This window comes from Hypanus sabinus, chromosome 4 (genome assembly GCF_030144855.1).
Source record: "Hypanus sabinus isolate sHypSab1 chromosome 4, sHypSab1.hap1, whole genome shotgun sequence".
NCBI classification, from domain to species: Eukaryota; Metazoa; Chordata; class Chondrichthyes; order Myliobatiformes; family Dasyatidae; genus Hypanus; species Hypanus sabinus.
The window spans coordinates 155511157-155538062 of NC_082709.1; the positions used below are offsets into that span (position 1 = coordinate 155511157).

The following is a 26906-nucleotide window of genomic DNA, read 5'->3' on the forward strand; positions in this document are numbered from 1 at the left end:
CATCGCTTCTTGAAGATGTCCTGAATGCAGGAGAGGCTGGTGCCCATGATGGAACTGACTAAGTCTACATCTGTCTAGAGCTTATTTCGATCATGTGCAGTGCACACCTCCCACCCCCCCACCAATACCAGATGGTGATGCAGCCAGTTAGAATGCTCTCCACGTTACACCTGTAGAAATTTGCGAGTGTCTTTGGAGACAAACCAAATCCAATGAAACCCAATTTCCCTCGGGATCAATAAAGTATGTCTGTCTGTCTGTACTTAAATTCCTAATGAAATGTAGCTGTTGTCGTGCTTCACTTAAAGCACCTAAGATAGTAGATCAAGAAATGGTACTCAACAAATCAAGTATTTCTGTGGTATCACCTGCAGTAAGTAAAAACAGACTTGTATTTTGAGCAACAAATAGTTTGATGTAAGAACTCACAAACAAGAGAAAATCTACAGATGCTGAAAATCCAAGCAATACACAAAAAATGCTGGAGGAACTCAGCAGGTCAGGCAGCATCTATGGTAACGAGCACAGTCGATATTGTGGGCTGGGACCCTTCTTTAGGACTGGAGAAAAAGATGCTTTTCTTTTAACGCAGTCATCCCTCAGAAGCTGGTGGGTAAATTGTCCTCTTTGGGCCTCAACACCCATCGCTGTAATTGGATTTTGGACTTCTTGATAGAAAGATCCTAGTCAGTCCAAATTAGTAGCAACATCTCAAGCTCTATCATGCTGAGCACTGATGCCTTCTGAGGCTGTGTGCTCAGCCTGTTGCTGTTCATGATGCTGACTCATGATAGCATTGCCAGATCCAGTTTAAACTGCATTCTCAAGTTTGCTTGAGTGTGATTGGCCTCATTAGCAGCAATGATGAGTCAACATACAAAGACGAGGATAGAGGGTTTTCAAATAGTGTGAGAACAACAACCTGAATCTAAATGTGGACGATACAAAAGAGATGCTTGTGGACTTCAGGATCACACAGGTTGACCACTCTCTATTGTGCATCAAAGGTTCTGCCATGGAGAGAGTTAAGAGTAGAAAGTTCCTTGGTGTGCACATTATGGAAAGTCTAACCTGGATCTAGCCAACACCTTCTTAGTAGTCAAGAAGATGCAACAAAGTCTATACTTTCTAAGGAGATTGAGGCATGCAACACTCTCCGCCCTCCTTTTAACAACTTTGCACCATTGAGAGTATCTTGTCTGGCTGCATTGTTATGCGGTATGGAAGCTGCAAGGCATCAGACTGCAAGACTCTATAGTGGATAGTAAAAATTGCTGAAAGGATCACTGGGCTCTACCTCCCTCTGTATGTGACATTTACCATGAGTGTTGTATACAAAGGGCCCAAGCTTTGTTGAGGTTTGCTACCATGCATCTCAAAATCTCTTTGATGCACTACTATCAGAACAAAAGTACAGGAGCATTAGGGCTAGGACTACCAGACTGGGTAACAGCTTCTCCTCACAGGCTGAAACTAATGTCTCAACTGAGGTCTCATCACCAGGGTAGTGAGCTGTTTACTGTAATATTTACTGTTTACATTTTACCTGTGCTGTGCACTACATCCACTCTGAATTATATTTTAACTTATTTGTGGTATTACTTTGTTTTATGTGCTGTGTATGATGTATATTTTGTGGATGCACCGTGGCCTGAAGAAAAGTTGCTTGGTTGTATATATGTAAAGTCAGATAACAATAAACTTAAAGAGAGGGGGAGTGGTGTACAAGAGCCCAAGGTGAACTAAAGAGGGGAGGATGACTGGCTGACGGTCTTAGGTAAGAGTAGGGAAGGGTAGAGTTGGGAAATAGAGACAGATAGATAATCTGTGGGAGCAGGGAAAAAGGATGTGAGTCAGAGGGAGGGGATAGATTTGGTGAAAGTAAAGATAGGTTCTGGACAGTGAGTAGGAGCACAAAGAGCTTGCATCTGAAAAGTAAGGTAGGTGATAATGCAAACTATAAGAAGGGAGGTGAATGGCAGTTGAAGTGGGAAAACCCTGTAACGGAACTGTATGTAGGAGGTGGAGGAAGATTGGTGAGGGATGGAAAAGGGCCACAAATGAGAGAAATGGGAGGATTGGAAGCAGAAAGAGAGAATCTATTTTTAAAATCTGTAATTTTTGCTTTTAATGATGTTTTGTAACTGTCAAACTTAATTTCTGGATTGCTGCATTACATTACAGTGTAGGACAAAATTCTGGTTGCTCTTTAAAAGTAAAGATTAAAAAGAGTGCTTGTATCGTAGTTAAATTACACTGTCTTGCCTTTGATCCCATGGTGCCCCTGCTGAATTGCACCACAATTCTCAAGCATCATCATTGAAAAACATAGTAAAATTGATAACCTGTTTGAGGACTTAAGTCATTTCAATCTGCTAGATTTTCTGTGCTTCAATGCTCTTCCTTTCAATGCACTAATGCATTTTAAATTGACTTTTTATGTTGCACAATAACGTACATTTTCCTGTGAACCAATTAAGTTTAAAGGGAGCCCAGAAATGGGTTCCTCATGAGTGGGAAAGGAATCTGGCAATCTGGACCCCTGTGAGTGAGAAGAGAGGGCAGGGACCAGGGACACGGTGACTGGGAAGGGAGCTTACAAAAATTATCTGCAAACTACAAACTGAACCAATGGGATTTCTGAATCATTGGATAACAGGTTATCAGTGTTTTGTTGTAACACCTCTTGTATTTGTGGGAGAGATAAAAGGAGGAGATTCTTGATTTATAGTTTAAGGGATTAATTAATTGAAAAGTGATTTAGGGTGAGGAGTTGTTTTAGTCATTTTGATTAATAGAATTTTTATTAAAGCATAATACAAAAACACAATTTCAAGTTGAGCTAATCATTTGCTATAATTTGTTTTCATCATATTACAGCCATTTCTTGCATTTTATCATGGTAAATTTTCTGTTATGTCACAAATCTACAAAAATTGTGCTGTGTCAATTCTTGGACATACTCTGATTAACTGTACAGTATATATACTCAATAATGACCTATGTGAGATACTGCAGGTTTTACATTAATGTAAAACCTCCTTGACTCAATTTGTTGGAGGAGCAATGCTATATATTCCATCTGGGTAGCCTTGACCTGATGACATGAACATTGATTTTTCCAACATAGTAATTTCTCACCCCTCTCTCCTCTTTTTATCCATCGTCCATTATGGTTAACCTTTCACCCCTTCTTAACTGCCTATCTCCTCCCTCTGGGTCATCTTCCTCCATCCCTTGTTTCCATGGTCCACTGTCCTCTTTGATTATATTCCTCCTCCTTCAGCCCTTGACCTTCTCCACCTTTTCCCTCCCTGCTTCTTATTTCATCCCACTCCACCACCCACCCACCTTCCCCCTCACCTAGTCCCACCTATCATCTGCCAGCTTGTACTCCTTCCATTCCCCCCACCAATCTTCTTATACTGGCTTCTGCCCCTTTCTTTGCCTGTTCTGAGAAGTCTAGAAAGTCCATAAGTCATAGGAGCATAATTAGTCCATTTGGCCCATCGAACCTACTCTGACTTTTCATCATGACTGATTCATTTTTCCTCCCAGCCCTAATCTCCTGCCTTCCCCTTTTGTCCCTTCATGCTCTGACCAACCAAGAATTTATCAACCTCTGTCTTAAATATACATACAGACAAGGCCTCCACAGCTGCCTGTGGAAATGAATTGCATAGATTCACCACTCTCTGGCTAAAGAAATACCTTGTCTCTGTTCTAAAAGAACAGCCCTCTATTCTGAGGCTGTGTCCTCTGGCCTTAGACTCTTCCACCATAGGAAACGTTCTCTCCACATCCACACTATCAAGGGCTTTCACCATTCGATAGGTTTCAATTAGGTCACCCCTCATTCTTCTGAATTCCAGTGAATATAGGCCCATAGCCATCAAATGCTCTTCATATTACAGGCTGTTCAAACTTGGAATCATTATTATTTATTTCTCTCCATTTATGCTGCCTGACAAACTGAATTCCTTCAGTGTTTTGTGTGTGTTGTTCAAGATTTCTAGCATCAAAAGAATCTCTTGTGTTTACAATAATGGTGCTCTTTTTTTTAAGGCTTGGAGAAAGCATTGCTGCCAATAATGCTTGTAAGCAACAGAATTCTGATCACGTGATTAAAAACATACCTGTCCAGCAGCAATCAACAAACTTACTAACACCAAAGTGTTCAAGCACTGCTGATGCTGCCAGATCAAATATTCATGAATTAATTGATAAATTGCAAATGGGAGCAGAGGTTTGTACTGCATGTTGATTGTGTTTATAAGATACTTAATTATGATAACATGCTTTTGATATTGTACTTATTTATGATTGATATTGATAAGCTTACTGAGTTCACCACAGTTATTAATTGCCCATAGCACTTGGCCTTAGTCTGTTCAACTGATAAAGTGCAATGAGTAAGATAAAATTGTAGCATTTTTAGACTGATATTTTAAAATAAAAGCCTCAGTACTTGATGGGGACATCATTAAATAAAATTTTCCAAAAATCACTTAAGGCAATATTATGACAGATGACTGAAAAGTTTGGTCAAAGTGAAATGTTTTAAAGATGGTGAAACTGAGTGAATTAAGCACATCTGTGTCAATGTTTTTGCCTTATCAGTTTCAAATCTTGGCTGTTTGTCATTGAAGGAACAGACAACACTGATGGAACTATCTGGGTTGCCCTGAATTCCTCAAATGAGACTTTACTGAAAGCTGAGAGGTTACATTTGCAGGGTGTTATATAGAAAGGGGAGGACACTTTGTTAAATAATTGAAAACAAGGATCAAATATATCAAAACTGAGCTGTGTCTTTGAGCGAAGGTACGTTAATGCATATGAGTGACTGGAGAACGGGATTTTTGTAGAAATTAATACAGAAATTTTTTTTGAGAAATGATTAGGTGGTAGATGAAGATTTTGTAGCCCAAGGCAGGCAACAGCTGAGTCATATGTGTGAAAATGGTTTGGCCTAATCATAGCATGGATTTATAAACTTTTCTGGGTTAAATATATTGTACACAGTTAGGTTCATCCTCAGATACTGTAGTTCTTGTGGAGAAAGGTGGAGTAAGAGGCAGAGAAGGTTTGTAGTGGAGACCAAACGTTGTGGCATCTGTCTTCACAGTAAATAGAGGAAAGTTCTACTTTAATAATATTGGTTATTTGCTGAACATCTGACAGTTTATAGATACTGTAATTATAGTGTAGCCTTTTCTAATAAAAGCCTTAAGCAACCTTTTATGTGGCATCTTATCAACTGTATTTTTAGGATTTCATTGATACTTCTATCAGTTTTCCTATATCCATTCTGCTTGATATGTTGCAAATAAATTTGTCAAAGTTGATTTCCTTTTCATAAGATCATGTTGACTTGGTTATATTTTGATTTTCTAAATATCCTGCCACTTCTGCATTTCATAGTAAAGTTTTTGACCTTGTCTTGCTGAACACCTGAAATCTTTTCCTCCTTGTTTTCCACAAATTAGCATTTTATAAATCTGTTTACATTTACATTTAATCTACAGCTGAAGGAACAAGTCAAGGATGTTAGGCTTTCAGATGTGATGGATGTCTATGAACAGAAGCTTTCCTCCCTTGCAGTAAGTGCTACTCGAAAATGTCAAATAAACTTTAAAATTGTGATGTTGAGTAAATTCAGATTCAGATCAGTTTATTGTCCTATATACAATGAAATTCCTTGTTTGCATGAAGCTTGCAGAGTAAACAGTATACATGATATTAATAACTACAAATAAAATCTAATGTTCCAAAATTAATAATTTATCATGGACTCATACTGTATTAATAAAATTGCTTTTTAAAATTCAGAAATGGGAAAATATTGGACATATGTACATATTTCTTGTTTGAAAGATAAAAGATATCCATATATTCAAAATTTTCAAGTATTTTCAACATGACTAAATAATCTAGAGGATTGATTGAAAAGTCATTTTATATTATGTTAATTTCAACTCCATAATTTAAAAAAAGGCATTAAAGTTTAATTGTCATTTTGGTTCATTGCAAAGACAGATGGTAGGCAAAAAAAGTAATGAAGGATGTATGTCATCATATATAATATAAAACTGCTTCAGGAAACAGCTGGAGATAAAGTGCAGTACTGTACAGATAAATGATAAGGATATCGTACTAGGGACCATTCAATAATCTTGTACAGCGTGGTGGAAGCTATCCTAGAGCCTGATGGAACATACTTTAAGATTTTTGTGTCTGGGGAGAAGAGAGAATATCTGGAGTGGGTAGGGTGTTTGATTATGCTGGCTGCTATACTGAGGCAGAGGGAAGTACAGGCAGTGTCTATAGAGGCTGGTTTCCGTGATGTGCTGAGTTGTGTCCACAACTCACTGCATTTTCTTGCAGTCATGTGTAGAGGAATTGCCATACCCAGCCAATATGCATTCAGAGAGAATGTTTTCTAAGGTGCATCGTTAAAAATTGGTAAGTGTCGACACAGACAGGATAACTTTAATTTGCCTCCTGAGGAGCAGATGCTTTGGTGGGCTTTCTTGGCTGTGGCATCTTTATGGTTATAGGAAAAAGAACAATCAACTCAGACATATTCTACCTTCCTAAATTTTTGATTTCAATTATTTTTATCCTTCTTTGTACCACATTGCCTTGATAACAGAAAGTTCAAAAGATCAAAGTAAATTTATTATCAAAGTACAGCTATGTCACCACATACAACACTGACATTCATTTTCTTGCAACCGTACTCATTTGGTCTCATAGAATCAAAGACCGCACCCAAAAGGGTGGACAAACAACCCAATCTGCAAAATTATGCAAATACGAAATTTGAATAAGAATACATAAATAAGCGATAATTATTGAGAACGTGAGATGAAAAATCCTTGAAATTAAGTCCATTGATTCTGGCAACAGTTCAACAGTGGGGCAGGTGAAATAAATCAATTTATACCAACTGGTTTAAAAGCTTGATGGTTGAGGGGTAATAACTGTTGCTGAGCCTGGTGGTGTGAGTCCTGAGGCTCCTGTACTACGTTCCTGATGGCAGCAACAAGAAGAGAGTGTGATTGGGTGGTGGGGATCCCTGATGATGGATGCTGCTTTGCTGCACAGCACTCTGTGTAGATGTCCTCTAGAAGGGAGGGCTTTACCTTTAATGGACTGAGCCATATCCACTAATTTTTGTAGGACTTTCCATCCAAGGCCATTGCTGCTTCCATACCAGGCTGTGATGACTGGTTGTCAATATAGTCTTCACCATATATCTACAGACATTTGTCAAAGTTTTAGGTGTCATGCTGAATCTGTGCAAACTTCTGAAAAGGTAGAGGCACCGCTTTGCTGTCTTCATAATTGCACTTGTGTGCTGGATCGAGGACAGGTCCTCGGAAATTATAACACTGAGGAACTTAAGTTGCTGATCCTCTCCACTGTTGATCCCCCATTGGTTCATGGACATCCATTATCGCCCTCCTGAATTTAATATCAGTCTCCCTCCTATATACTGATTTGTCACCACCTTTGGTTTGGTCACGACAGTGGTGTTATCAACAAACTTGTATATGGCATTGGAGTTGTGCTTAGCCACATAGTCATAAGCATAAAGTGATTCCTATATTTAAACAAAACTGTTTTGAAAATGGCCATTAATAACTACTATCTTTTGGGGAGATATTTCATTGTTTTCATTGCTGTTGAATAAAAGTGCTTATAGCTTTCATTTACAAAAAGATCTAAATTTAAGAGAAGATAGCTCTGCTGTATAAATGCTACATAATTGCTTATTTATTTCAATAACAGTTGCTATAACTGTACTTCTCTACTACAGAAATTTGTCTTTGTTCATGATGATCATTGTAACATGAGAGCTGAGATCGTTAAGGTGGCAGGCAATGTATTAAAGTCAGTGGTATTCTCCTTTGATGCAGATAATGAACTTGATGACTTTTGAAACTCTTAAATGAGTATTTTACAATCTGCTTGTTTAAATTTAATATTGATTATGGTATTACTTTTTAGTTTGATATTTATTTCTAATCATATTGTGTGGCTTGTGTGGATTTTTGGGCACATTTTTCAAAGCATTTGATTAACATAGTGCTGAAACTTAGTAACAGCAGGAATCATCTATTTGAGTGGGTTGCAGTGGGTCATTGCTGAGTACATTTGAAAGAGGTGAGATTTTGGATATTAAGATATGAAGTTACAAGAGGAAAGTAGCATTGAGCTAAAAGGATTAGATGCAATCTTACTGAATGAAAGAATGGACACAAGGAGCCAAGTAGCCTTCTGCTGATTTTGCTGCATATGCTCCCTGCTGACATAAGACAAAGCTTGCCTGGTGTGGAACTCCAGTTGAAAAATTGCTGAAAAATAAGCTTTCCATCCAAAATAATAGGCTTTGAATTGATTTGAATTGAATTGAATTGACTTTATTACTTACATCCTTTATATACATGAGGAGTAAACATCTTTACATTATATCTCCATCTAAATGTGCAATTATAGTAATTTATAATAAATATTATTTACAACAGGATAGTTAATATAACATAGAAGTATAGTTGCATCAGCATAAATTAAGCAGTCTGATGGCTGTCCTGGAGCCTGTTAGTCCTGGCTTTTCTAATACAATACCATTTCCCAGATGGTAGCAGCTGGAACAGTTTGTGGTTGGGGTGACTTGGGTCCCCAATGATCCTTCGGGCTCTTTTTATACACCCGTCTTTGTAAATGTCCTGAATAGTGGGAAGTTCACATCTACAGATGCGCTGGGCTGTCTGCACCCCCTTTGCTGAGTCCTGCGATTGAGGGAAGTACAGTTCCCATACCAGGTGGTGATGCCGCCAGTCAGGATGCTCTCAATTATGCCCCTAAAGAAAGTTCTTAGAATATGGGGACTCTTACCAAACTTCTTCAACTGTCTGAGGTGAAAGAGGCTCTGTTGTACAAAAAAGCTGGATGAACTCAGCAGGTCGGGCAGCATCCGTTGAAGGAAGCAGTCAACGTTTCTGGTTGAGACCCTTCATCAGGACTCAGTGCATTCATCCAACCTACTGAGTTCATCCAGCTTTTTTGTACGTCTTGATTTGACCACAGCATCTGCGAGTACTTTGTGAGGCTCTGTTGTGCCTTTTTCACCACACAGTCAGTATCTACAGACCACTTAAGATCCTTGGTGATGTTTATAGAAACATAGAAAAACTTAAAGTTGTTCACCCTCTCAACACCAGATCCATTGATGTCAATAGGGGTGAGCCTGTTTCCATTCCTCCTGTAGTTCACAACCAGCTCCTTAGTTTTTGCGACATTGAGGGAGAGGTTGTTTTCTTGACATCACTGTGTCAGAGTAATGACTTCTTCTCTGTAAGCTGCCTCATTATTATTTGAGATTAGGCCAATCAATGTAGTGTCATTGGCAAATTTAATTAGCAGATTGGAGCTGTGGGTGGCGACACAGTCATGAGAGTACAGGAGGGGGCTTAGTACACAGCTCTGAGGGGCACTTGTGTTGAGGGACAGAGGTGAGGGAGCCCACTCTTACCACCTCCTGGCGATCTGACAGGAAGTCCAGGATCTAACTACACAAGGAAGGGTGAAGGCTGAGGTCTCTGAGCTTCTTGTTGAGCCTGGAGGGAATTACGGTGTTGAATGTTGAACTGTAATCCAAGAACAGCATTCTCACATAAGTATCCTTCTCCAGGTGTGTAAGGACGGTATGTAGAGCTGTGGCTATTGCGTTGTCTGTCGATCGGTTGTGTGGGTAGGTGAACTGTAGGGGATCCAGTGTGGGTGGCAGCATGCTGCAGATGTAGTCCTTGACCAGCCTTTGCTTATTAAGCATTTTATTAAAAGCTTATTATAAGCATTTGCTTATTATTGAGGTATTGCTTATTATTTTGATTTGGTCATGTTGGATGGGCCAGAATCTACGATGAAACAAGTAAAAAGTAGCTTTGTCAACAGGTACAGCTGTGCTCTCAGGTTTGCCATTCTTCAAGAATGTAAAGACTTTTGAGTGCTTCTAAATATTGTCAAAAGCTTTTGTAAATCAAAAGTAAACAAATTAACAAAATAATTTAGCAAAAGTTAAATTATTATTAATTAAGACATTTAAACTGAATATTAATATAAATATGTGGATATTCTTTCTTGCCATGATTCATTTGTTAAAATAAATGGGCTTTATGTTTCTGATCAACTTAACTGTGAAAGCTTTAAACCATTCAATATTTCAAATTCACTGAAATTCAGAAGTAAAGATCAAAAACATTACATTATTCAAAAAATTTAAAAAATAACAAATTAAATAATTTACTAAAGTGTAATTAATTCAAAAACATATGTAAATTGTCAAATACTCACCCCTTAGCAATTCTATCTCTCCATTCAAATGAATGGAGACACTATTGTGCGAAACAGCTAAGCAATTTGAAACTTCTGCACTTGTTTGGAACTTCTAAGCTTAGTGATAATTCCTTCCAAAATTTCTCCTGTGAAGTAGAAATTTGCCTTTGATGTTTATTTATTTATACATCTTTCCTGACTGAAGCAATATTGTGGAACTCTGCCTACCCCTATGTCACATTAAGAATTGCCATTTTGGAGTATACAAGGCTGTATTGATTTAAAATTGCTTCAATTTTGACATTAATGTTTATTTTGTCTATTTGGTTAGTCCAAAGAAAATCGTTTACAAGATTTGTTGGAAGCTAAAGCACTGGCCTTAGCACAGGCTGATCGCTTGATTGCCCAGTATCGTTGTCAAAGAGCCCATGCAGAAGCAGAGGTATGTTGACTGATATATATGCTATAGCCTGATCATAGTTACATCCAGTTATTGTTTCTGGTCTGTACATTGCAATTCAAACAATGAAACTGGTAGAAAAAAAATTACTTTGTCGGGGATAAGCTGACTATGTTGTAAGTTTCATTCAGAAATAAATTTTTATAATTTAGCAGAACGCAATACTATTTTTATAGTTTTTGCAGAGCAAATCCATGTATAGTATAAGAGATGGTTTCTAAATCTATATACACTCAGACCCTGCTTAATGCTGAGGATGTGTTGCTTGGAGGTGGAGTGCTATGTAAATCAGTGTTAAGCGGGGTCATTATAACATTTCATAAATGGACATGTGTGTGATTTTAAATAAATCAAACCTGAGATATATGACAATATTTTATGTAAACACAATAATTTGTGGAGTAACAAATGCACAAATAGGTCTAATCTGCACATCAGTGGAGCAGCAACACATTGCAGTAGCGGCGCAGGGAATCGGGTGGTAGCTGCATCTTAGAGGAGGGACCAAGCTGTGGATCCTCCTCTAACTTTGGCTTCTTCTTCAAGTAGGCATCAAGATTTGACAGCCTTTACTTAAGTTTCCTTTCACAAAGCAGTTTTCAGTAGCAGGAAATCATGTTGAGACACCTCTTTGCCTTATTGCTTCGCTCCCAGTCAGGGTCATTATTGATGAACTGGTCCCTGATTTGTGTGATTGTGTTGATGCTAGTGCGGAGGAATTCTGTGGTGAGCTTTCCTGCTGGTGTTGATGGTGCAGTAGCCTTTATTTTGTCTGCATTTTTATACTTTTTCTGATTTTCGAGGTAGCCAATTTCAAAGAGGCGCTAACATAAACCTGACGTTCACCATTTACAAAACTAATGCTTTTCCTTGACATCTTAAATGTACCACCCTCACTTGAAGTTGCAGAACATTTTTCAGACATTATGGGTGGAAAAAAAATGGAATAAATGGCGAGGGCGCAAGAATGTTGCGGAGAAGATGGCGGCATGATGCAGCGCGCGCAGCCTCTCTGGAGAATGGGTATCTGATCCATGCAAAGTAGGGATCCGTGCACAATCCTGATTTGATGGAGGCTTCGCTGCCACTGTTACTGTGCAGTCTGGAATCTCCGGAGGAGAAGGTCTCTGAGACCTTGGCTTTGCTTGTTTTGGCGGCTGGGACGAGGTCGAAGGCGCTGGGGAGGCTGTATCGGAGGGGTTGGTCGGAGGCTCAAAGTTTTCACAAAGACTCAGAGTCTGCTGTCGTCGGGTGCTTCTGAGGCATTAATTGTTAGTGCCTGGAAGTTTATGGCAGGGAGAGTTTCTCCCTTTGCTGCCTGATATCATCAGGACTATTGGAGTCGATTGGGACTTTGAGAACTTTTTTTAAACCGCGTCCATGGTCTGCGTTGATCGAATTACAGTATTGCTTTGCACTGCTGTAACTATATGCTATAATTATGTGGTTTTGTCAGTGTGAGTCTTGGTTTGTCCTTTATTTTGTGATATCACTCTGGAGGAACATTGTATCATTTATTAATGCATGCATTTCTAAATGACATTAAACGAGAGCGCAGTGTCCTTGTAATCTAATGTTTACACTCATGGGGGAGGCAGAGGACTACTAATATGTGATTGGCTGTGAGTAGCTCAGAGTATATGTAAAGCGCTCTTATTGGCTGATTGAATGTTTACTGTATTGGTGGCCGCTGTTGAGAAATTTTAAGTGTTGTTTAGAATTAATTTTTGCCATTTAAAAAAAATGAAAAAAAGAATTTGTAATGCTATAGTTAAGATTTTCACTGTTATGCTGTGTGTTTCATTTTAGCAGTTCTGTAAGAGCAGTCTGTTCTGCTTTCAGCCTGAAATAAGCTTTGAACTGAAATAAGGGCCTTTGTTGTTCAGGATGGGGAATTGGGAGAAGGTTGTAAAGAATACTGGGCAGAGAGGTTTTTGTCACAGACACTGGTGTGGATCGAGGTCTTTTAGACAGGAGCTGGGAGAAGACAGGAGAGAAGATGGCTGAAGATGCTGTCCTTGTTGCACAAGGTGCTTTGTGCAGATTTCAAGGAGGAAGGAACAATACTCCTGCCTGTGGGGGGAGGCCCATTTGTTTGGTATGGATTTCAAATGACATTTTGAAGGTTGTGTGTGCTTTCACGCAGACCAAGGTCCAGCATGTGAGCTAAAGACAACTCCAAGATGATCTCCAACTTAGATGTACATTTGACTATTTAATTATGATGGCCCTTTTGTATTTTCTCTTTCTTTTCTTTAATAAATGGTTAAATTAACATTCATAAATATACTTTCTTTTGTTACAGATTCAGGCAACAATAAATATATGAGTTAGGCAAGGGTTTTTCACAACAAATAACACGTTTATTAAACACTGAAAACAAACCCCCCAAAAGTAAACAAATCACTAACGTAACCGCAAATCAGCTGCTGTGCGGCAGCTTATACAGTTCTTAAAGCAATGATGCTTAAACAGTTCCTAAAACGATGTTGCAAAAACAGTTCTTTAAAGTAGTATTGCCAAAAGTTCAAAATGCTTACAGTCCATTTAAGGGAGAGACTTTTTAAGACGATTTAAATTCTCTTTCACGTCGTGTTGCTTCGGTTCCCAAATCGAACTTTTTCCCACGAAGAATTTACGAAACAAAATGGCTTAAAGGCACTGACTTTTCCTTTAAAACACTGTCCTCAATCCTTTCTATTATTTCGTAGGGATTAACACGAGAACAGTCGATGAATTCCTTCCAAACAAGGATCAAACAAGGTCAAACCCGTTTCACCGTCGAAATCGATTCTCCTCGATCTTTAATTCTCGAACTCCGATCTTCACTCTCCACTGATTCTTAACTAGCCGTATTGTAAAGAAACCTTTTAAACTTTAGGCATTAGATAAAACTTCATCTTTCAACTAAACTGCGTCATCACATTAAATCACGCAGTGGCATGAAGCCAATATGGCAAATCCAGCCACGAACTGCCCCTCCTCACAGGGAGGGGTCCTCCTTTTATACCCTGTTTAAAAAAAACTGTCACATGACCTCTACTGGCGGGAAAATGACGTCACTCCACCATCACAAGACCATTACCTCAAGTTCAGTATAGCTTCAACCCCAGTCACGTGGCAAGTACACCACTGTTACGTGTCACGGGTACGTAACACCTCCCTCCAAAAAAAACATTTTTGGTCTGACAAGAACAAAAATTGCAAAAATTATTTACAAAAAAACAAATATATAAATTTTATAACATACACAATATACAATACCATCATATAACATCTTACAACTCACAATACAGTAGGAGTGTTACACTTGAAAAAAAACCACTCCATAAAAAAATTACATTGTACATTCAACATCGAGATAGACAATCAGCAACCACATTATCTTTACCTTTAGTATGAGTTATCACAATATTGTACTCTTGTAACATCAAACTCCAATTTAATAATCTTCTGTTTTTGTTTTTCATCTTACTCAGAAAAACTAACGGATTATGATCAGTGTAAACAATAAGTGGTTTTTGAGTTGTACCTACACATACCTCAAAATATTCTAAAGCTAAAGCAAGAGATAACAATTCTTTCTCTATTGTCGAATAGTTTCTTTGACGCTTATTAAATTTCTTAGAAAAGTAAGCTACTGGATGATCAACCTCATCACCCTCATTCCTTTGCATCAATACTGCTCCTGCACTCATCACTAGCATCTACAGCTAATGGAAAAGGTTTTTCAAAGTCAGGTGCCTTAAGCACAGGTTGTTGACATATCATTGTTTTCAATTTTTCAAATGCTTCTTGACAAGGCACTGTCCACACAAACTTCATCTTCTTCTGCAAAAGGTTAGTTAATGGAAGGGCAACATTAGCAAAATTCTTACAAAATTTTCGATAATATCCTACCATTCCCAAGAATCTTCTGAGAGTTTTTTTCCCCGTTGGAGTGGGAATCTCTAAAATTGCCTGACCTTTTGCCTGAACAGGAGCTACCTTACCTTGACCCACAACATAACCAAGGTAAGTCACAGTGGCATGTCCAAATTCATTCTTAGCTAAATTAATAGTTAAGTTAGCTTTTGAAAGCCTTTCAAACAATTTCTCCACTGCAATAATGTGTGCTTCCCAAGTATCATTTCCTGTCACTAAATCATCAATATAAGCATCAGTATCTTTCAATCCCTGAATCACAGAGTTAATCATCCTCTGGAAAGTACCTGGGGCATTCTTCATCCCAAATGGAAGAACATTATATTCATATAGCCCAGATGGAGTTACAAATGCAGAAATCTCTCTACCTCTGTCTGTTAATGGAACACACCAATACCCTTTCAATAAATCAATCTTTGTAAGGAATTTTGCTTTTCCAACTTTATCTACACAATCATCTACTCTAGGAATTGGATATGCATCTGTTTTCGTTACAGCATTCACCTTCCTATAGTCCGTACAAAACCTAATACTACCATCTGGTTTTGACACCATAACACATGGTGAACTCCAATTCGAGTTAGAATGTCTAATAATATTATTCTCTAACATATATTCAATTTCTTTCTCAGCAAGCTCCCATTTTTCTATGTTCATCCTATATGGATGTTGTTTAATAGGTTTGGCATCTCCAACATCTACATCATGTGAAGCTATAGTAGTCCTTCTTGGAACATCTGGGAACAAATCCTTATATTTGAAAATTAACTCCTTCATCTGTTGTTTCTGCTCTAGCTGTAAATATGCTAATTTCTCATCAATATTTTCCAGAATGGTTGAATTTGGTAACCTAACAGAAACAATGTTGGATTTAGATGAAATCCAGATGAATCATCTATCATGTTCCTAGTTAAATCAAACTCATTCTCACTAATCACAACAGTCACAGTATCAGTTTGTTTCTCATAATATGGTTTTATCATATTTATATGGCAAAGTTGCGTTGACCTTCTACGATCTGGAGTTTTTATTATGTAATCCACATCATTGATTTTAGATACAATTTCATAAGGACCATGAAATCTAGCTTGTAAAGGATTCATTTGCACCGGGAAAAGAACCAACACCTTATCTCCAGGCTTAAACATCCTCATCCTAGCTTCTTTATCATACCAAGTTTTCATTTTCTCCTGAGCCAATTTTAAATTTTCCTTGGCTAAGCTACAAACTTTATGTAACCTGTCCTTAAATTTTAAAACATAGTTCAACAAATTAGTGTGTATTTCCTTACTAGTCCACTGTTCCTTTAATAAAGCTAAAGGTCCTCTAACTCTATGCCCAAACACAAGTTCAAGTGGACTGAAACCTAAAGATTCTTGTACCGATTCCTTTACTGCAAATAAAAGTAAGTTTATACCCTCATCCCAATCATTTTCATTTTCCACACAATATGTCCTAATCATATTCTTGAGGGTAGAATGAAACCTCTCCAAGGCACCTTGTGATTCCGGATGGTATGCAGACGAAAGGATTTGCCTAGCTCCCAATTTATAAACTATCTGTTGAAACAATCCAGACATAAAATTACTGCCTTGATCAGTTTGTATCTCCTTAGGTAATCCAAAATAAGTAAAGAATTTTATAAGAGCCTTTGTCACAGTTTTAGCTGTTATATTCCTAAGTGGTACGGCCTCTGGAAACCTAGACGAAGTACACATGATAGTCAACAAGTACTGATAACCAGTTTTTGTCTTTGGTAATGGACCAACACAATCTACAGTAACTTTAGAAAACGGTTCACCAAATGCTGGAATAGGTTGTAATGGAGCCACTGGTGTAACTTGATTTGGTTTACCCACAATTTGACAAGTATGGCACGTTTTACAAAACATCGCCACATCTTTTCTTAGACCAGGCCAGTAAAAATGTTTTAAAATCTTGTCCACAGTTTTCCTTACCCCTTGATGTCCACCTAAAGGCACTCTATGAGCTAAAGTCAAAATCTCATTTCGATAAACTTTAGGGACAACTACCTAGTAAACAACATTTCATTCCTCACTCACAGGAATTGTAGGTGATCTCCACTTACTCATCAACACTCCTTTTTCCAAGTAATATCCTACTGGCACCTTCTCAATTTCACTATCTAGTAAAGCTTGTTCTCTTAATTTTATAATCTCAGGGTCTCTATTCTGCTCTGCTATCATCTCCTTCCGAGACAGAGATAAATCTTCATAGTCAGACTTACTTCCAAAAATCTTGTTCAAACAATGAAGGTAAGAAAGTCTCTGACACATCCTCAAAACTCGAATCCTGAGTTGAACAGTCATGAGTAACAACCTCATTCTGCACATCAATCTTTTTAGCCATAGCTCTAGTCACAACACAGGAAGAATCTGTGTTAGAATTCATCTCTGGTTCCTCTGACTCCATTGTCAACTGCACTTCAGGAAAAACTCGTCCACCTGCCAAGTCATTACCTAACAATAAAAAATATCCTTCAAAGGTAAGCTATGCTGTAGTCCTACTTTAACAAATCCTTTAATAAATTTAACCCTGACTTTAAATTTACGTTATGTAAATGTACAGGCATAAAATCACTGCCAACATCTCATATATAATTTACCTCACCAGTATCAGACTCTTCATTAAACTTCAATACACTGTCTAACATCAGTGATTGAGAGGCTCCAGTATCCCTAAGGATTTTTATTGGCACCAGAGTAGATCCTCCTTTCAAGGATACAAACCCTTCAGTTATAAGATGATCATATCCCTTTCTAACTTGGTCAGACTCTAACAAAACCTCATTTGTGTTTATCGAACCCTGTAGTTTTACAGGTGCTTCAGTATGTTGCTCACAAGCTTCTGGAACTGCTTCCTTCTCTTTTGTTTTCAATCTGAAACAGTTAGCTATTACATGGCCAGGCTTCTTACAATAGTTACAAATAAGACCAAACTGTCTTTCCTTTACAGGTTTTCCTTCTTCCTTACCTTTCTCATTAACTTCTGATTTAATTTCTGATTCACCTTGAGTCTCCATGTTATTTTTCCTCTTGAAAATTCTGCCCTGAGGAAATTTATTCTTATGGATTAAAACATACTCATCAGCTAATCTAACACAGTCCTGCAATTTTTCAGTATCCCTCATTTAAATAGGTCCTTACTTCAACAGGAATTCTTCTTTTAAATCCCTCCATTAAAATCAGCTCTTTCAATGTATCATAGTCCTCATTTACATTTTTAGAAGAAACCCATCTCTCACAACACACAGCTTTATCATAGGCAAACTCCACATAAGTCCACAGACTCCACAGACTTCTTCAAACTTCTGTATCTTTCCCTATAAGCTTCCGGGACTAATTCGTATGACTTTAAAATATGCATTTTCACAATATCATAATCAAATGCTTGTGCAGCAGTTAAAACTGTGTAAGCTTGTTGTGCTTTGCCTTTAATTACACTCTGTAACAACACTGACCATTTATCTTTCGGCCACTCTGACATCCGAGCAATAGTTTCAGAATGTTGGAAATATCTTTCCACTTCTGTTTCACTAAATGGTGGGACTAATTTAATTTCTTGACTAGCAACAAATGGCTTTTTAGAACCAGAAGACTGATTCCCAGACCTTAATTCCGCCATCACATATTCAAATTCTCTCTGTTTTTGTTCAGCCTCTAACTTACAACGCTCCAGTTTCATCTGTTTGATTTGCAACTGCATCTCCAGATTACTTATAGGAAACGCCTCTAAAATCGATTCATCAAAAACACCCGAATCCACATAGTGTGACGTGATTTTCCTCTGTATTCCATCCTTCGATGTAGTCTGCAAAATACCTTTAAGTTGCAATTTACTAGCTATCTCAGATACCTCAGTTTTCTTTGCCCTCGCTAACAACTCCGTGCCTGGCGAAACGAGAAACTCATCAATATTCATTGTTGCCGAATACCACTCAGAAGCCAATCAAACAAACGAATTGAGTATTCCCCTACTCCAAAACACCGATCCAAAAGTTAGCAAGCATTTAAACTCAAATCATCCAATCTGGACGCAGCCCCCATAATTTTGTTATGGATTCAGGCAATAATAAATATATGAGTTAGGCAAGGGTTTTTCACAACAAATAACACGTTTATTAAACACTGAATACAAACCCCCCCCAAAAGTAAACAAATCACTAACGTAACCGGAAATCAGCTGCTGTGCGGCAGCTTACACAGTTCTTAAAGCAATGATGCTTAAACAGTTCCTAAAACGATGTTGCAAAAACAGTTCTTTAAAGTAGTATTGCCAAAAGTTCAAAATGCTCACAGTCCATTTAAGGGAGAGACTTTTTAAGACGATTTAAATTCTCTTTCACGTCATGTTGCTTCGGTTCCCAAATCGAACTTTTTCCCATGAAGAATTTTCAAAACAAAACGGCTTAAAGGCACTGACCTTTCCTTTAAAACACTGTCCTCAATCTTTTCTACTATTTCGTAGGGATTAACACGAGAACAGTCAATGAATTCCTTCCAAACAAGGATCAAACAAGGTCGAACCCGTTTCACCGTCGAAATCGATTCTCCTCGATCTTTAACTCTCGAACTCCGATCTTCACTCTCCACTGATTCTTAACTAGCAGTATTGTAAAGAAACTGCTGGCAATAACCTTTTAAACTTTAGGCATTAGATAAAACTTCATCTTTCAACTAAACTGCGTCATCACATTAAATCACGCAGTGGCATGAAGCCAACATGGCAAATCCAGCCACGAACTGCCCCTCCTCACAGGGAGGGGTCCTCCTTTTATACCCTGTTTTAAAAAAACTGTCACATGACCTCTACTGGCGGGAAAATGACGTCACTCCACCATCACAAGACCATTACCTCAAGTTCAGTACAGCTTCAACCCCAGTCACGTGACAAGTACACCACTGTCATGTGTCATGGGTATGTAACACTTTATAATTGCATGCTGTGTACAGTCTGTTATTTCTTACAACCACGCGATTGCATGGGAGCAGTAAGTTACACAGTATTCACACAAATCAAGGTTCGATGAGTGAGACATCCCAATCTCATGGATTTGGCAGGATCCAAGTCATATCTACCCTAGACGTATGGGGTCTGAGAAAGATGGTTTTCTCACCACTGAGTTGGGTGCCTATTGGCAAGAAGCTAATGAACCACATCTATAGAGATGCCTAGTAAAAAGGGGTTTCATTGTGGGGGCTATTGACCCAGATTGAATTTGTTAAATACTGTGTGATTGCTCTAAGAATTGATTGTGTTTAAGCCTGTGTTAAGCTATTGTTGGGGAAAGTGATTAAGGTACATGTTTATGGATGCCTCAGGGATTAAGGCTTGATGTGATTCAAAGAGACTACCTATAACTATGGATTGTGTTCTGAGCAGCGTGGATATCTGCGGCCCAGATAATTTGTTGATTAGGATTTTAAGTACCGTTAAGTTATTAGGGAAAGTTGCGATCATGGAACAGCAGCTTGAGCAAACAGCGGGCAAAGATGTTGTTTTAGTTCATGACAGGAGTGGATCTCTCAGGTATGATTGGTGTCCCAGGAGAGTTGGGGCCATCGGCTGTCCATACTTTCAGAGAAGAGATGAGTATAGGTGTGGGTGCCGATTTGGGAATCAAGTTTCCAGTAGCTGAAGGCAGAGACTTTAAAAAGAAAAGGTGCTCTCATTTCTGTGGAGTGAAGGAAGGGAGTTGTCTGATGTAAAAGGTGTAATTGAGTCCTTCAGAGGTTGAGTTAAATTCTGAGCTCATTTTGGCTATTACATCACTGGTTATTACATCACATCAATGCAGGAGTATATCTGTGGAGAACCAAAGTTATTGTAGGCTGGGAGTATTCTCTGGGATCAAACCCACACCCGATGGGGAAGAAGAATATGAGGCTTAGGCTGAGCAGACATCTCAGTTACTGGATGAATGGCAGTGCTCAGATAATATGAAACAATAGAAATTGGTAGAGTGCGTAAAGGAGCTAGTGGCCGATATAGTGAGGTGCTTCAAGGCAGAAAATCCATTAGCCATGTCAGCTAATTATTTGCAAACTCATGAAGATGCTTTTGGCACTGCTGGAAATGTAGCCAATCTTGGGATGAAGTTTAGGGACACATTTCAGGAGGAAGGAGAGAAGTTGATTGGCTACATTTTCAGGTTGGAGAAACTGCTGCATTGTTTGTGCCACAAAGGGGACATTGAATTGTTTGAAAGAAATTACTTGAGGATGGAACATGTTGTGAAGGGCATGTTGTCACATGACACACACTATACGTATTTGAGGCCACAAGATGCGCCCTCCTCCATCTTTTACTGAATTACTCAGAGAATTTGAGAGTAGGAAAAGATGATAGAGGAGCAGGAGGCCCCTGTCAGCAGGGAAAAGTCCTCATTAGTACCTTCTGTTGCTAAAGTGACCCCTGATGCAACTCAAGCGGGGATTTTGCAGGATGTCATGAAAGATCTGAGTGCCAAGGTATTTCGAATAATATCAGTTGGTGCTGCCACCAGCCATGACAAGACCAATGGGAAGCCGAACCCATTGGTGGGACATACCAAGGCGAGGGCTGCTACTGAGAGTGGTCCCTTGACCAGGGAAGTGACCGGTATTTTCTGTTTCATTTCAAGCAGGAGTATGAAGGGCAGGATCAGACAGAGAAGAAAAGAGGTAAAACTACAGAGGGATCCAGTAAAGGAATGGGTTAAGACTTTTACTGCTATGCTGTAGTTACTTCAATTTAGCAGTTCTTTCAGAATAGTCTGTTCTGCTTTCGGGCTGCTTGGGTTTGAGCTAAGATAAGGGGCTCTGTTGGTCAACTTAGGAATGTTGTGTCAGCCAATCAGGATGGTGGAATTGGGAGGTAGATCTAGAGAATGCTGGGTGGAGAGGATTTTGTGACCGACACTGATGTGGGTAGAGGTCTTTGGCGGGAGCTGGGAGAAGACAGGAGGGAAGCAGGCTGAGGATGTTGTCCCTGGTGCACAAGTTGCTTTGTGCAAATGAATGTTTTCAAGGAGGAAAGACCAATATTACTGTGAGAGAGTCCATTTGTTTGACATGGATTTTGAGCAACATTCGGAAGGTGGTGTGTGCATGAGTTAAAAACAACTTCAAGGTGAGCTCTAACTTAAGTGTACCTTTGACCTTTTAATTATGATGGGCCCTTTTGGTTTTCTTTAATAACGGTTTGGTTAAGTTAACGTTCATAAATGTACTTTATAATTGTATGCAGTGTAGGAGCTGTTATTTCTTGCCACTGGGCGATCACAGAGAGCAATGTGGCAGGATCCAAGTCATATTTACCCTTGACATAATCTGGTGGCTGATAGCGAGGGGCTAACGAGCTGCATCTCTAGAGACACCCAGTAAAAAGGGGTTTCAAATTAAATAACTGTGTTGTAATGAATCAGTGCTGTGTGGGGTAGCATAATGCAGAGTCTGAGTATACAGTAGATTTTGGTTAATTGGGATAGTGGTTTATTTGGGACAAATCTTAAAGTACAACAACAAATTGAGAAAGTAGTCAGGATTCCCTTTGTTTATTTGGGACAATGTTCCACTTATTTGGGCCAGGAGCAATGCTGAACATATTTTAACTGGCATCAGTTAAAACAGACACATTGTGTGTCTGTTAGACACTTAGAATGAACAGTTTTTAGACAGTGTTTGTGTTCAAAAAACAATGAATTTTGTCACTGGATAGTTGGTAAGAAATGAGCAGTACAATTCAGAACTGTTTTATATACTGTCCTTTCAAGAATAGGACTTGGAGATGCCAGACATGGCCAGGAGTGAAAATTAAACAATTTCACTACTTTAACAAGTTAAGGAAGAACTACGAAGAATTTGAAGGTATCAACAATCATCTTAAATGTTATTTTTGTTCCCCACTGCTCTCACCAGTTAGTCCAAGTAGCTGTTTAAGTGTGATAGCAGCCACACCCTGGTAGACCACTTTGACAAGCAAGCAAAGCCAAGTGAAGGTAGCTGTCAGGTCTCATACTCCAGTGAGATAGAGACATATCCATCCTAGAATGGGAAGTCAATTCCGGCGGACTGGGCAGGTGAGATCTACAGTGAGATCCGGCAACCAAGAAGGCGGTTCTGCAATGTTGCATGGAGAGTGAAGAGCATAAAGAAGCACAAGAAGTCATAGTCATCCACTGCAGACAGGAAAGACCGCAGTTATGACATCTACTTGTCCCAGTGGACCCAGATTTCCGAGGTCAAGAGAGTGGAACTGCCCAGTGCAGTGGCTTTTCCACTTTAAAAACTTTCCTGCACAGGTTTCCTGTCATCATCATGTATGCTGGATAACCACCAGTAGCACTGGTAGTGTTCTAATTTGTTCTGAATTTCATTTAAATACCTAATTGTTAGTCAGTTAAATGATAGTTTGTCTTTTTTTAATATACCTTTTTAATTATTTCCATGAAACTTCAGCTAATTGGAGCAGCTGCTTAATTTGGCCAAAATGTACTGGTCCTGATGTGTCCCAATTAACTGGAATCCACTGTATTGAGTAACAAATGAAGGAATAAGCTATTGTTTAATACAAAGCAGTTAATTAATAACCTGGCCTTTGCTTTTTTATATAAATGTTGAAAGTGATTTAGTTCATTCTTCAGTGGTTTGATCAGGGCACGACAGCGCAAGCATGTGGACGTCAGCCAGTGAAAACAGCGGAAAGAGTTTAAAAGCAAGAAGAGTTTAAAAGGAGAAGGTTATTTTTCAGCAGTTTGATTGGGGCACGACTGTGAAAGTGTGTGGAGTCAGCCAGTGAGAACAGCGAGAAGAGTTTAAAAGGAGACAGCTTTATGGAGGGCATCAGAGGAGCAGGCGACAGAATAGACGGAGACAGAGTAGGAAGGTTTTGGCTCAAGAGGGTTTCGGCAATAACAGGTTGAGGCGAGGTACCTTGCCTGTGTAGAATACAGACAGGAAGAGTGTGTGTGAGGCCGGTATTCTGTGCCCAGTGTCAGATGTAGGAAGTCCCAATCTCCTGGACAGCCACATCTGTGTCAGGTTTGTCGAGCTGCAGCTCCTAAGGCAGGGGTCACCAACCTTTTTTGCACTGCGGTCTGGTTTAATATTGACAATATTCTTGCGGATCAGCCGACGGAGGCGGTGGGGGGGGGGTGTTAATCACGACAAGGATACAGCGATACTCGAAGGGGGTTCCTTATGTCCAGTCTATTCCGCAATTTAGTTTTCGTGGTTCTCAGCACTTGCTTCTGACCTGCTTGCTCACGTTTTTTCTGCTCAAAAAACTCAGCGGGTTTGTCTTTAAGTGCAGGGTGCTTGGACTCAAGGTACCGAATCAGTTTTGAGAGCTTCATTGCCTCATTAGACAGCCTCTGGGCCCGAACTCCAGCTTCCCGCCCGCCCTCCGCCAGACACCTTGGCCAGGTGCGGCTGGTCGTGGGTGGGGTGAGAGGACAAGGTCAGGGCCGGAGGTCTCTGTGCTGGGGCCATGGCAGTCGCAGTCTGGAGAGCGAGGAGGAGTGTGACAGGATGTGCGCCCGTCCCCCCTTGTAGGTAGGTAGGATCTATCGGCCGACAAAAGTTTGGCTCAAGGGATGACTTTCAGTAAACCGCAGTGAGGTAGCTGTTCCGCTATTTAAGAAACCCTGAGCTCGAATTAGGTCGTCTGCGAATATTTTAGCACCGGGTTCCCCATGAACATTCGGTGTGCTAAACAGGTTTAGAGGTGGCACCCATCTGACCATGCTCCAGGCCAGTAGCAACGGCACTTCTCGCCAGTCGTGCAAGGCCAACCATTGATCCCCGGCGCGAAGGTATCACTGCATTTAGGTGACTGATGACCTCACGTGCGTTCAAGTTCAGCAGTGGGCGTGACAATGAGGAAAGGTGCATCTGACTCATATCATTTCATATCGCCAAATCGTATCGTTTCCTCGTGGCCTGGTAGCACATGCTTTGCGGCCAGGTGGTTGGGGAACACTGTCCTAAGGGACCATATTAGGGAATTGGAGTTGCAGCTCGATGACCTTCGCCTGGTCTGGGAAAGTGAGGAGGTGATAGAGAGGAGCTATAGGCAGATAGTCACACTGGGGCCTTGGGAGACTGATAAGTGGTAACAGTCAGGAGAGGGAAGGGCAGGAATCAGAGGCTAGAGAGTACCCCTGTTGCTGTACCCCTTGACAACAAGTACTCCTGCTTGTGTACTGTTGGGGGGATGGCCTACCAGGGGGAAGCAACAGTGGTTGCACCTCTGGCACAGAGTCTGGCTCATAAAAGGTAGAGAAAGGAAGGGAATGGCAGCTTTTATAGGGTATAGTTAGGGGGTCAGACAGGCGATTCTGTGGACGCAGAAAAGAAGCATGGATGGTAGTTTGCCTCCCAGGTGCTAGGGTCTGGGATGTTTCTGATCGCATCCATGATGTTCTGAAGTGGGAAGGAGAACAGCCAGAGGTCGTGGGACATATTGGTACCAATGATATAGGCAGGAAAAGGGAGGAGGCCCTGAAAGCAGACTACAGGGAGTTAGGAAGGAAGTTGAGAAGCAGGACCACAAAGGTAGTCATCTCGGGATTACTGCCTGTGCCACGTGACAGTGAGTATCGGAATAGAGCGAGGTGAAGGTTAAATGCGTGGCTGAGGAATTGGAGCAGGGGGCAGGGATTCAGATCTCTGGATCATTGGGACCTCTTTTGGGGCAGGAGTGACCTGTACAAAAAGAACATGTTGCACTTGAATCCCAGGGGGACCAATATCCTGGCGGGGAGGTTTGCTAAGGCTATTGGGGAGAGTTTAAACTATGATTGCTGGGGGCTAGGAACCAAACTGAAGAGACAGAAGAAGAAGTGGTTGGTTCACAAATAGAGAAAGCTTGGAGACAGTACGACAGGGAGGATAGGCAGGTGATAGAGAAGGGATGCGCTCAGACCAGTGGTTTGAGATGTGTCTATTTTAATGCAAGGAATATTGTGAACAACGCGGATGAGTTTAGAGTGTGGGTCAGTACTTGGAGCTATGATGTTGTGGCCATTACAGAGACTTGGATGGTTCAGGACTAGGAACAGTTACTTTGAGTTCTAGGCTTTAGATATTTCAGAGAGGACAGGGAGAGAAGCAAAAGAGGTGGGGATATGGCACTGTTGATCAGAGATAGTGTTACGGCTGCAGAAAAGGAGGAAGACATGGAGGGATTATCTACAGAGTCTCTGTAGGTGGAAGTTAGGAACAGGAAGGGGTCAATAACTCTGCTGGGTGTTTTTTATAGACCACCCAATAGTAACAGGGATATCAAGGAGCAGACAGAGAGACAGATCCTGGAAAAGTGTAATAATAACAGGGTTGTTGTGGTGGGAGATTTTAATTTCCCAAATATCGATTGGCATCTCCCTAGAGTCAGGTGCTTAGATGGGGTGGAGTTTGTTAGATCTGTTCAAGAAGGTTTCTTGACTCAATATGTCGATAAGCCTACAAGAGGAGAGGCTGTACTTGATCTGGTATTGGGAAATGAACCTGGTCAAGTGTCAGATCTCTCAGTGGGAGAGCCTTTTGGAGATACTGATCACAATTCTATCTCCTTTATAATAGCATTGGAGAGGGATAGGAACAGACAAGTTAGGAAAGCGTTTAATTGGAGTAAGGAGAAATATGAGGCTATCAGGCAGGAACTTGGAAGCATAAATTGGGAACAAATGTTCTCAGGGAAATGTACAGAAGAAATGTGGCAAATGTTCAGGGGATATTTGCGTGGAGATCTGCATAGGTACGTTCCAATGAGTCAGAAAGATAGTAGGGTACAGGAACCATGGTGTACAAAGGCTATTGAAAATCTGGTCAAGAAGTAAAGAAGAGGTTACGAAAGGTTCAAAAAACTAGCTAATGATAATGATAAGGCTAATAATAATTTTTATAATAATAATAATTATAAGGCTAGCAGGAAGGAGCTTAAGAAAGAAATTAGGAGAGTCAGAAGGGGCCATGAGAAGGCCTTAGCAGACAGGATTAAGGAAAATCCCAAGGCATTCTGCAAGTTATATGAAGAGCAAGAGGATAAGAAGTGAGAGAATAGGACCAATCAAGTGTGACAGTGGAAAAGTGTGTATGGAACTGGAGGAGATAGCAGAGATACTTAATGAGTACTTTGCTTCAGTATTCACTAAGGAAAAGGATCTTCGCAATTGTAG

The 26906-nt window shown here is 39.9% G+C and overlaps 1 protein-coding gene across 3 annotated transcripts in view; it reads left to right on the top strand.

The window, feature by feature from the left end:
• cip2a (cellular inhibitor of PP2A) overlaps positions 1–26906 on the top strand; it is a 90317-nt gene that overhangs the window by 46279 nt on the left and 17132 nt on the right. For all 3 annotated transcript variants that reach the window (XM_059968513.1, XM_059968511.1, XM_059968514.1), the window contains exons 15-17: positions 4066–4246; positions 5529–5603; positions 10676–10786. In XM_059968513.1, the coding sequence (XP_059824496.1) occupies positions 4066–4246; positions 5529–5603; positions 10676–10786 (367 nt within the window). The remainder of the gene's footprint in view (positions 1–4065; positions 4247–5528; positions 5604–10675; positions 10787–26906) is intronic.